The sequence below is a fragment of the Orycteropus afer genome, unplaced genomic scaffold (genome assembly GCF_000298275.1).
Source record: "Orycteropus afer afer isolate SDZICR_OR568_19922 unplaced genomic scaffold, OryAfe1.0 scaffold00583, whole genome shotgun sequence".
NCBI lineage: Eukaryota > Metazoa > Chordata > Mammalia > Tubulidentata > Orycteropodidae > Orycteropus > Orycteropus afer.
In genome coordinates this window covers 1,438,699-1,450,158 of record NW_006922170.1, presented here as the reverse complement: position 1 = coordinate 1,450,158, position 11,460 = coordinate 1,438,699, and the positions used below count along the sequence as shown (strand labels likewise).

The window sequence follows — 11,460 nt, the reverse complement described above, 5'->3', positions numbered from 1 at the left end:
AATATATCTTATATATACTTTTTTCTTAAATTTAAAAATTATCTATCTAGAATAATTAACGTTCTTTATAAAGAAGTTTATTCAAAAGTAAGGTCCAAGAGCTGAGGAAATACAACCATTAGGAAAAGGAGTTTCATTGAAATAAAGCTAAAGATTCCTTGTGGGCATATTTTGTATTTCATTGCTTTTTGGGAGAGGATTTTTTTTCCCCTTATAAGGTAGATCCCCCCTCCCCATTTTACCACTACATGTTATTTCTTTAAAAAAAAGATTTGTAGAGACAACATTTTAATTTGATTTTAGAACAGGGGAACATATTTTCCAGTTCTATTAGCTTGACCTATCAGTTGTTGTTGTTGTTATGTGCCATCGAGTAGGACCCAATTCATAGCGACCCCTCCTTGGGTTTCCGAGGCAGTATCACTACGGAAGTAGATTGCCCATCTTCCTTCCGAGGAGTGGCTGGTGGGTTTGAACCACCAGCCTTCTGGTTAGCAGTCAGATGCCTTAGGCACTAAGCTACCAGAGCTCCTATCAGAGTAATTGATTTTCTGATGTGGCTGTAGCAAATTCCAGTTTGAGAAGATGACGACTGAGTTCTAACTGCACTCGCAATTTAGCCTGTCAATTTAGGCAGCATCTATTTAATAGGGGTATTTTCCTTTTGGTGAAATACATATATAATATGCTTGTTATGTGATAGCTGTATAACACATTTTAAACCTATTTACCTGCTGTCAAAATGTTTTGGTGTGTTTTGCGTGAGTCCAAATCTGGGAAAACCAAAACCAAACTCATTGCCATTAAGTTGGATCTTACTCATAGTGACCCCTCCTTGGGTTTCCAAGGCAGTACTATGGAAGTAAATTGCTCAACCTTCCTTCCAAGGAATGGCTGGTGGGCTTGAACCACCAGCCTTCTGGTTAGCAGTCAAATGCCTTAGGCACTATGCCACCAGAGCTCCTAAAGCCAGGAAGTCATCATTTATAATAAACTCTCTCTCAAAATTCACACCAAAAGTACATTTAAAATAGTTTACAATGCATTCAAATATAGTCACAAACAAGAAAATACAGACTGCTTCAAAACTGGCAAACTGATTTAGAAATTAATATACTATTCTTCCCACAAACTAAAGGAATTTAAAAAGAACATGATACCAGCTAGCAATTCAAATAGGTTTTCAAGTTTATTAAAATAGGATTCAATCTATAATGCTATTATCATATATTCTTTAAAGGAATCCTATTAGCATTTTATTAATTGAATTTTTTTTTATTCTGAGTTCATTATATAGCTTAGAGAGTCCCCCAAATATTATAAATTATTATAAGTGTTTTTTCATAAAACTCTAGTCTTTGGTTTAAATCCATTGCAGTCTAACTGAAACAAAATAAAACAAAAATCTGTAAAGCTCTCAAAAAATCAAATTTCTTCTATCATTAATATGGAGTAGGACTTGAAGAAATCATAAACTTTTTTAAAAAGTTCTCTTTTATCAGCCTTTTCTTGGAATTTTAAATTCACTGATAGTAAATTACACAGGGAGAATGACCAATTGGTTTTATGGAAATCTGGCAATTAACATGATTAATTAAAGTGGAATTTCTGTGTGTGTGAGAGAGAGAAGATGGGGCAGGGAGCATTGTGGTTGTCATTGAAAAAAAATCCAACTAGTCAAAGAAACTATATAACTCAACTTGTCATTAATTAATGGTCACCAGAAAAGAAGTCAGAGCTCTGGTCTTTTGTAGCTCTTTCAGCAACTAACAAGGCGGTAGAAAAAGAGTTATTTATGATTGAGAAGTTTGATTGTAAAGGGCTTCAAAACTGCAAACAGTAAGAAAAGCTTTGCTACCACCTTGGAAAAGGAAGCTATGTCTCAGAACAACATATTTAAAGAAAAACGAAATTAAGCTTATTTTAGGAGAAAACTCAAACGATTCAAGTAGGAACATCCAGGACTGGAAATACAGATCATGGTGGATTAGTGGATGGGTCTGGAAGCTTTTCCTAGAAGCCAAATACATTCAAAGTGGTTCTGCAATCCCTTTGGGCTTGGAAGACAGGTTCTGTTTCATTGATAAACTCTTTTCCATTGAAGCATATGCTTCAATATAGTATTGGCCATTGTTCCATTTATAAGTTTCCAAATCTTTCATTTAACAAAGAGCGAAAATATTAGGCCATTCTACCCACTTAGGGCTGTTACAACTAACTGGTTTACTTCAGCTGAATACCTTCCTACCCGAGTGACTAAAATAAGACAGGAAAAAAGGCACAAGGAAGCTTCTACCATCCCAACTGACTGGATAAAAATAAATTTTTAGTTTTAAGTTCTCTATTTTTTGTCAAGAGTATTTCCCAAGCTCTTATGACACTTCCCATTTACTTTGGTGTATTTCTTCCTCACTGATTTCAAAGGAATTTCTATTATGAGCACTTGCTAAGTACTTGGAATCAGTCTAGGAAGTGGTGAAATATATTCTGAAATTAATCTAGCTTTTGGCTGATTCATGTCATAAAGACAGCCCCCCAAAAAGGCTGAGTAAGACATTTAAACAAACAAATAAAAGCACAACAAAATAGAATCTAGGTGATTTTTTTTTTCATTAAGAAGAAACCAGAAATAATTTTACTTTTTTGGAAAATTAAGTTATCAATTGAAGTACCAATTGAATAAACCAATAAGAAAAGGTATGGCAGGATAGAATTATTTACATCAACTTGATAATTCACATTTTATGTTTAGACTTTTAAAGTGCTTTCAAAATGGAAGAAATTCTGGATATAGGCAATGCTTTCCTTCAGAGCAGCCAGCAGATATCCCTTGCTGAGTGTAAATGACCAGATACAGAAATAAACTATCATAGTAAGAAAAAGTGACAAACAATAAAACATCTTTACCACTTTCATGAGATTGAGTTGTAACCCAACCCATTGACTTCATAACAGCCTTTTTCCAAGTAGAATAACGAATTTCACTTTCTGGAATTAGAAGAAAAAACATACAGATGAAAGACAGTTTGCTAAGATGTCCTAAGCACCACACTTATGTTCACTCAGCATTCTTGGCAAATTCTTGCACATACTAAACTGAAGCGGGGCTTTCCCAATCCAGATTTGAGAGAGTACATTTACTGGTGACTGCCTGTAACTGGGAGAGAAGCTTGCTGGGAAAGTGGAGTGAAACCTGACAGGGGAGGTGCAGCATGGGTCTGCAGGGTGACTGGAGACATGAGACACATGCTAGAAAAAGTAATAACCTGTTATGAAGACTGGAGCCATTCACAAACAAGAGGTGATGAATTAGAAGGGGGAATCTGTGTGATTTGTTTTCCCTTTGCACATGTATGTGGAGACCCTTAGCATGAGGAGAGGGATATGTTGTTGTAATGTGCAAAGACTAAAGAATTGTGTTTGGTCCATTCAAAGGATTTAACAAATGTTGATTCCTCACAAGATGCACAAGTTGCATTTTATGAGATTCCCCCTGAAGGGTTAATAAAATCAAACCTCACAATAATTTACATTCAGCCAAAATGGAATGCTCCCCCCACCAAAAAAAAAAAAAAAACCACCCCACAAAATTCCAGACTATCAGACTTCTGGAAATAGTTAATGACTACTATCTAACTCCTATAAAAAGTTATCTTATAGGGACACCATGACCGAAAGGAAGGAACGGCTGATCATGGGACTTGGCTGACTAAACCCTATGACGTCTTAAACACCAGGACAAAGAAATGAGGAGTTCAGAGAGAAGGATAAAAATGCCCTAACTCAGACAATTGCTGGTTGGTCTCTCTAGAGTGGAGTCAGCCATTTGCTTTAATGCTTGCATCTGTTAATTCTCCTTTTCTATTTCTCTGGCCTGGTTCTCTCAGCATCAGCAACCCAACCTTATACCCCCCACTCCCAAACTTTAAAGCAGGCTGTACTCCTATTAACCATACCATGTGTGGACTTCCTTCTCTCAAACCTCCCAGCCTTTCCACAAACCCTGCTAACCCACAAGAGGGCTCAAGTGTCATTCCCTAAAGAAAGCTTTCACCACTTCTGGCTCTTTCTCCATCTTCCCAGAGCACTTAACACATACCTCAGTCAACTGCTACCACAATGAATTTATGGCTTTGTCTACCTCTCCCAATATAATTGAGACTCTTGAAGACCAAAGACTTGGTCTTATTCATCTCTGTATTCTAATGTCAAGTGTCTCTGGCTTGTAATCGGTTCTAAAAAGGTTTCCTTTTTCAGAACGAGAAAAAGTTTTTGAACTTCCTATTTTATTCAATGTTACCAAAGTTAAAAATTACTTATGAGGTACATGGTACACTGTCTGCTAATAAGATCAGTAGTATTGCAATTCATTTCCTTGTATATGGAAAAGAATGAATAAAATTAAGAAACACTGGCATACTCTTCCAGAAAATTAAATAAAAATGCATTTGGAAGCTTATTTCCCAGTGGCTCAAAATCTACTTTGATGTTCTTTTATGCACAGGTCTCTAGAAAGCTATAAAACCAAATTTAATATATACAAACTTATTTTCTACTCATATATATTTCAATTTAAGTCATGCATCACTATATTTTAATAAAGGTAGCAATCAGAGCTTGTGGGTTACTTAGCTTTGCTGGGACAGTGAATCAGATATTTAATTCCCATAGATTTAAATTGTTGCTGCCATTGTAGGGCTAGCCATGCTGGGCTTCAAAGTTACTAAAGTGTCCCTTTGTCCAGCTAATCATGTCCGAAAGGAGACACAGATCATTGGCACTGAAGATGATAGGTCTAGACATTAAGGGTGAGTAGGTGGCTGATAGATCTATTTTTTTCCTTTTAGAAAATGGAGAAAAAAAATGAAGTTGTCAAGGACTTCATTTCACTTGGATCCACAATCAATGGAAATGGAAGCAGCAGGCAAGAAATCAAACGATGCCTTGTATTTGGCAAATCTGCTGCAAAAGACCTTCTTAGATGTTAAAAACGATGCCACTTTGAGGACCAGGGTGTTTTTCACCAAAGCCATGGTATTTTCAATTGTGTCACATGCATTAGAAGGCTGGACAATGAATAAGGAAAACTGAAGAAGAATTGATGCCTTTGAATTGTGGTGCTGGTGAAGAACACGGAAAATAGCATGGACTGCTCGAAGGATGAACAAATCTGTCCTGAAAGAAGTGCAGCTGGAATGCTCCTGGGAAGTGAGAATGGCCACACTTCATCCCACGTTCTTTGGTCATGTTGTCAGAAGGAACCAGTCCCTGGAGAAGGTTATCATGCTTGGCAAAGTAGAGGGTCAGCAAAAAAGGGGAAGACCCTCAACAAGATTGAAAGACACAGTGGCTGCAACGATGGGCTCAAACAGCGATGATTCTGAGGATGGTGCAGGCCTGGGCAGTGTTTCATTCTGTTGCACATGGGGTCATTTTGAGTTGGAACCAACTAGATGTACCTAACAACAACCAGCTATAACTGACAGTGTGGCAGAGCTAGCCTTCTACAGGAGGGGTTATAAATAGTACAATGGTAGCAAAGTGACTATAGAAGTTTTTCTTATAAAAAAAAGTTTTTCTCATTTTCACTCATTCAGTATATGGCAATATGCTTATACAGATCTGTACAAAAATAGGAGACAAATCTGAAATAGTAATATTTGCTATTTTACTTTGTTCCTTAATTTATTAATGAATAGCAAGGCAAACTCCTGTGCATTAAATATGATCATTTTCACAGTATAGTCATGCATCACTTAAAGTCCACGATACATTCTGTGAAATAGAACGTTATAGGCTTTGGATATTGTATGAATACCATATTATAGTCTAGTCTTGCTTTTTATTATTTATTTAATTTTTAATTTTTAATTGAAATTTAGGTGAAAGCTTACAGAGTAAATTGGTTTCATTCAACAATTGATACATATTTTGTCCTGTGACACTGACTGCAAACCTCACAAGTAACAGCAATCTTCCCATTTCCTCCTTGTGTTTATCATTTCCCTTTGCCTTTCTTTCCTCTCTTCCTACCTTCTCAGCTTTATCCATGGAGAAATGCTACCCTTTTGATCTCATATGAGGAGGGTGTAACTTCATGGTGTTAAAGTTCACCCTGCAGGCCTGTCTATTGTTTAGCTGACAGTTGGGTCACAGGGGTTAAGTTCCGTTCCTAGCTTGACGGGTTTCTGAGGACCATAATGTCTTAGGGGTTCCACCAGTCTTGATCAGACCAGGAAACCTGACCTTTTTTTTTTTTTTTTTGATTTTGAGTTTTGTTCCACATCTCTCTCCCACGCTATCTGGGACAGCCTATTGTGATCCCTTTCAGAGCAGTCAGCAGTGGTAGCTGGGCACCATCTAGTTCTTCTGATCTCATGTTGGAGGAGGCTGGGGTTCATTCACATGGTCCACTAGTCCTCTGGAATAAGTGTTTCCCTGTGTCTTTGATTTTCTTCTCTCTTCCTTGCTCTAGATGAGTAGAGACCAAAAGTTTCATCTGAGATGGCTGCTCACAAGCTTTTAAGACCCCAGTCACTTCTCACCAAAGTACGATATAGAACAATGTCTTTGTGTACTGTGTTGTGCCAATTGACCTGAGTGTACCCTGAGATTATGGTCCTGAGCCTCCAGGCCAGTTTTTTCTTTAAGCATCTCAAGCAAGCTTTGTGACTTAGCAGTGATCATCAACATCCTGAGAGGGATTCCCCTTGCGTTTGGTTCTTCTCATTCCACATCGTTAGCAATTTCTCTGCATGTGATGTAAGTCCCTCTCATGTTTTCGTTAGCCTTGTAGCTTTCAGTGGAGCCAATTCTTTAACAGCTTAGAGAGTTTTTTCCTTGTTTTTGAGGATTGTTGTGATTGTCGAGCATGATGTGCCTAAATCGAGAGCAATGGCATTCGATGAGTCCACCTTCCCATTAATAACCTTTTGTTTCACTTCCAAATCAGTACTTCTCCTTTGCCTCTTGCTGCTATCACTAGCACTGGTTTTGCTGTGTTTGGGAGCCGTGATGGACTTCACAGTAATATTTTTGAAAGAAAATTAAACAGAGAGAGAACACTACTAACACTCAACAGATGCACAATACACAAGATTGGATGCTGCTGCCTACAAGTCAAAGCATACACTATTACATGTTAAACTTCTTAGATAGAAAGTACAGTATATACATAAGCCAGTGGTATAGGCATTTATTATAACTATCAAGGCATATATATTGTAGGTTATGTATGTACTGTAAAGGAGCCCTGGTAGTACAGTGGTGAAGTTTCACTGCTAACTGAAAGGTCAATGGTTCAAACTCACCAGCTGCCTTGCAGGAGAAAAATGTGGCAGTACCCACGCTTCCATAAAGATTTACAGCCTTGGAAGCCCTGGGACAGTTCTACTCTGTCCTATAGGATCATTATAAGTTGGAATTGACAGCAGTGGCTTTGGGTTTTATTTTTTTATATGTATGGTACTATTACACACCTGGCAGTGCAACTGCTTTGTATGCAACAGACAGAAGATCCATGTGTTTCACACAGGAAGCTGTTGCCTTCCCTACGTCCTGTTCTCCAATTGGGATTTCTCAACTATATTATAACATTATGGGACCATGGACGTATATAAGGAGTCAGACGTTGCATGAATGGATGTCATGCAGCATATGACTATATATCATGAGAAATGTCATTCTTAATGTACCCTCAGCATTGATCTGTGGTTCAAACCGCTCCATTGTGACTGCTGACAAATCCTCAGGTTCTAGACTCCAGACGCCAACTCCTTCTGCTGCCCCCGCTGCCATGGCAGCTCCCAGTGCAGTTGTCTCAGGCATCGAGGGCTTCACTGAGGGGAGAGAGCCACAGCAACATCTTTGCAGTTAAATATGCCTGAAAACTCAGTGTTTCTGAAAGAAGTGTGCTACTCTTGGAGTTTAAAAGAATGAAGGCTTACTAACCTACTGGAATATACAGAATGTCGGCTTGTAGTTGCATAAGAATTTTGTTGCTGGTCATTCCTCCATCTACTTGCAAATGCCTGAATGGAATTCCACAGTCACGGTTCATGGCATCCAAAATCTTAAATAAACCAAACACAATTACATAATTAAACTACTTCGGAGTAACATCTCTGAAAATGGCACTCCTCTACTCAGAAACCTTCAAGAGCTTCCCAAATTTTACAGAATAACATTTAGGCTTCTTATTTTGGTCTTCCCAACTCTCCTTGATCTGGTCACAACCCGTCTTTCCTCTCATTATACCTCTGCACTCATGCAAGTCCAACCATTCAATTTCTGCATCCTGGTTTCCTGCCTCAATGCTTCTATTTTATTTGTGCTATTCCTTTTGTCTAATAGATACCACTTAGTAACCCCCAACTGTAAAATTTCCAGTGCCTGGCATATAACAAGAATTTAGAAGGTAGTGACAGCTGGAAAAAGAAAGAAAAAACCTTGTATTTATTAGATTAGTGTGTAGAGGTAGGCTTCATTTTTGAGTAAGTATTTAATAAATGTCAGGTATAACACATATTTTGCTTAAAAGTGGATTAAATATAAGAAAACAGGCCCATATTTATTACCTCTCGAGTTTGGAAACAAACAGCTTCTAATGCAGCAAAAGCAATATGACATTTATTGGTGAACTGAGTAAGACCACAGATTATCCTAAAAACACAAAAATTTTAACATTAGGATGCTATAAAATAAGTCAGCAATCTAAAATGTCCCAAAGAGACATACACAGAAAAGTTGAATTCAGTGGACAGAAATGCAGAGAGAAAACTGGATATAAGTATTAATTAGTAAAGTCTGTATAGTCTACAAATGAAAACAAAAATTTGTGATCCATCTGAATAGATGCAAATAATATAAAACCAAATCCATATTCATTTAGATGATAACTTTTTTCTACACAACTTGCAGACTCCTTAACATGAATAGGGATATGGCAGGGGGTTATTGTCTGATAATTTATACCTTGGAATTTAAAGGCTCTGCAACTTTACTCTACAACGAGAAAAAATACCTCAACACTTTAAAGTCATCTGAATATAAAGTAGGTAGGAAAGTACACATACTAACTTAATTTAGAAAATTAATCAAGACTCAAACACCAAAACCAAACTCCAAACTCACTGGTGTGGAGTCAGTTCCGACTCCTTGGGTTCCCAAGGCTGTATCTCTATGGAAGTAGATTGTCCAGTCTTCCTTCCAAGGAGCGGCTGGTGGGTTTGAACCACCAGCCTTCTGGTTAGCAGTAAAATGCCTTAGGCACTACATCACCAGAGACCCAAACAAGCATACCATATTTTCAATACTTACCCTCTTGCACTGGGCTCCCAATAAGGTGCATATAACCCTGAAAACGCTGGCACAAAGTAGCAGCCATAAGATGTACCAACTTCTTTAGCAAGTTTTTCTAATATGAGAAGAAAAGAGAAAAACAAATATTAATGTCCTACTTAGTTTATTCAATCAATAGTCATACTTGTTTAAAAAATTAGGACAAGGTTTTTGGTTTCCTCTTCTTTGGCAGAGCAAACACCTCAAATTACAACTATATCCTAGGGGGCAAAAAAACAAGTTTCTCCACATTGAACACTCCCACTAAAATGTAACCTAGCTCAAGAAATAAAGGAACTGGCTTAGTTTCTTTAATTCATTTTAATCATTCTCATACATTTAAAGTTGCTGACTAAGAGATGGCAATTGGCATCTAGTGTGTCTCTGATCAGAAATATTATTTCTTATTGTCCCACCTTCTGATCAAGTAAAACAAGTGGACAAAGGAAGGGGTAGGTGAGTTTGAAATTATTACCCATAGACCGAAAATAGCCAGATTAATATTTAAATTACAGGCACCAGAATTTGAATGCTCACTCTAATCTAGGAATTAAGGTTCTTTCTCATCAGATAAATTTAGCTGGACTACTTTACTTGTAGATTCTGGCAATCTTTGGTGTTCAATTTTACAGTTGAGTAATTTTTATGCCCAACTTTGCCAGTTTATTAATAACCACTAATTATGTCCATTGTTGTTTTATAAGTCTTCACAAAATAGTCCTTCATGTATGTCAAACTCATAATAGGGATCCATATAATTTATGGCACAGATGGGGAACAGCACATGTATTTCTAGATTGCAGAGGTAAAATATTAAAAGGTTTCATTACTCACATTTTCTAACCCTTTGTTAGAATATGCTTACCAATTTCCTCTGAGTTATTTATAATTCCAAGATTGTCTCTGAGCCAGCGAATAACAGCACCAGCTATAGCTACAGAACCCTAAGGAAAAAAAAGAAATCTGAGGTAGAATATATGTTATCACTACAAAAAGTTAAAAAATCAAACAATTTCAACTTCAAGACTTCTAGAAATATAACTAGGTCTTCTAATACAAACAGGTTTACCGGAGTCACTAATAAAAGTTCTTCATGGGACAGGGGCCAGAAGAGAGCCCTCCTGCACACTCCAGGACCCATCCTCATAGGTGGATATCAATCTGTTGAGTAGTTTGTTCCTTGTACACTTGCTCTATTGTTTGCTAAAATTCCTAAAACAAAACCAAACTCACTGCCATCGAGTTGGTCCTGACTCATAGCAATCCCTCCTTGGGTTTCCGAGGAGGTATCTCTACAGAGATAGACTGCCCAACCTTCCTTCCAAGGAGTGGCTTGTGGGTTTGAACCCCCAGCCTTCTGGTTAGCAGTCAGATTCTTTAGGCACTATGCCACCAGAGGTAAAATTACCTAGGAATATTATTGCCTAGAACACATTTCAGTCTTATCCAGAAAGATGTCAGGAGAGGCCATGTTAATTTTTTCAAGTCCAATTACCATATTTAACAGTCTATTATATCAAGTAAAAACAAAAAAAGCAAAGAAGCTATACAAAGTAATTATTCCTTAAAACAACACCTCCAAGATGGGGGTAGGGAAGAAGAAGGCAGCTACGGCAATAAGGAAGAAAACATACAGTTCAGAGTCCGATGAACTATAGGTTTGAGTCCCAGTTTTAGTACTTACTTGCTATGCTATGTGATCTTACACAAATTACCTACACAAACTATGAGGCTAAACATGAGAATATTTATGAAGGTTCTTACTGAAATGTAAATATCAACCTCATTATTTTTTTAAGGGCTGAGTATCAGTCAAGTGTCCATCAACTGATGAATGGATTAAAATGTGGTATGCATACAATGGACATTATTTGGCCATAAAAAAGATTGAACTACTGATGCGTGTTACAACATGGGTAAGCCTTGAGAACATTATGTGAAGTGAAAGAAGCCAGACACAGAAGACCACATACTGTATTATTACATTTATATGAAATGTATAGAATAGGCAAATCCATAGAGGCTGAAAGTAGATTAATGGTTGCCTACAGTTGGCAGAGGGAGCTCTGGTAGCATAGTGCCTAAGGCACTTGCCTGCTAACCAGATGGCTGGTGGTTCAA

General features: G+C 37.5%; 1 protein-coding gene across 1 annotated transcript in view; it reads right to left on the bottom strand.

Annotated features, from left to right (window-relative positions):
* GK (glycerol kinase) overlaps nt 1–11,460 on the bottom strand; it is a 74,417-nt gene that overhangs the window by 683 nt on the left and 62,274 nt on the right. Inside the window, exons 14-19 of the mRNA XM_007956205.1 lie at nt 10,205–10,283; nt 9,319–9,415; nt 8,577–8,661; nt 7,951–8,071; nt 7,695–7,838; nt 2,908–2,988 (exon numbers count right to left, since the gene is read on the bottom strand). Of these exons, the coding sequence (XP_007954396.1) occupies nt 2,908–2,988; nt 7,695–7,838; nt 7,951–8,071; nt 8,577–8,661; nt 9,319–9,415; nt 10,205–10,283 (607 nt within the window). The remainder of the gene's footprint in view (nt 1–2,907; nt 2,989–7,694; nt 7,839–7,950; nt 8,072–8,576; nt 8,662–9,318; nt 9,416–10,204; nt 10,284–11,460) is intronic.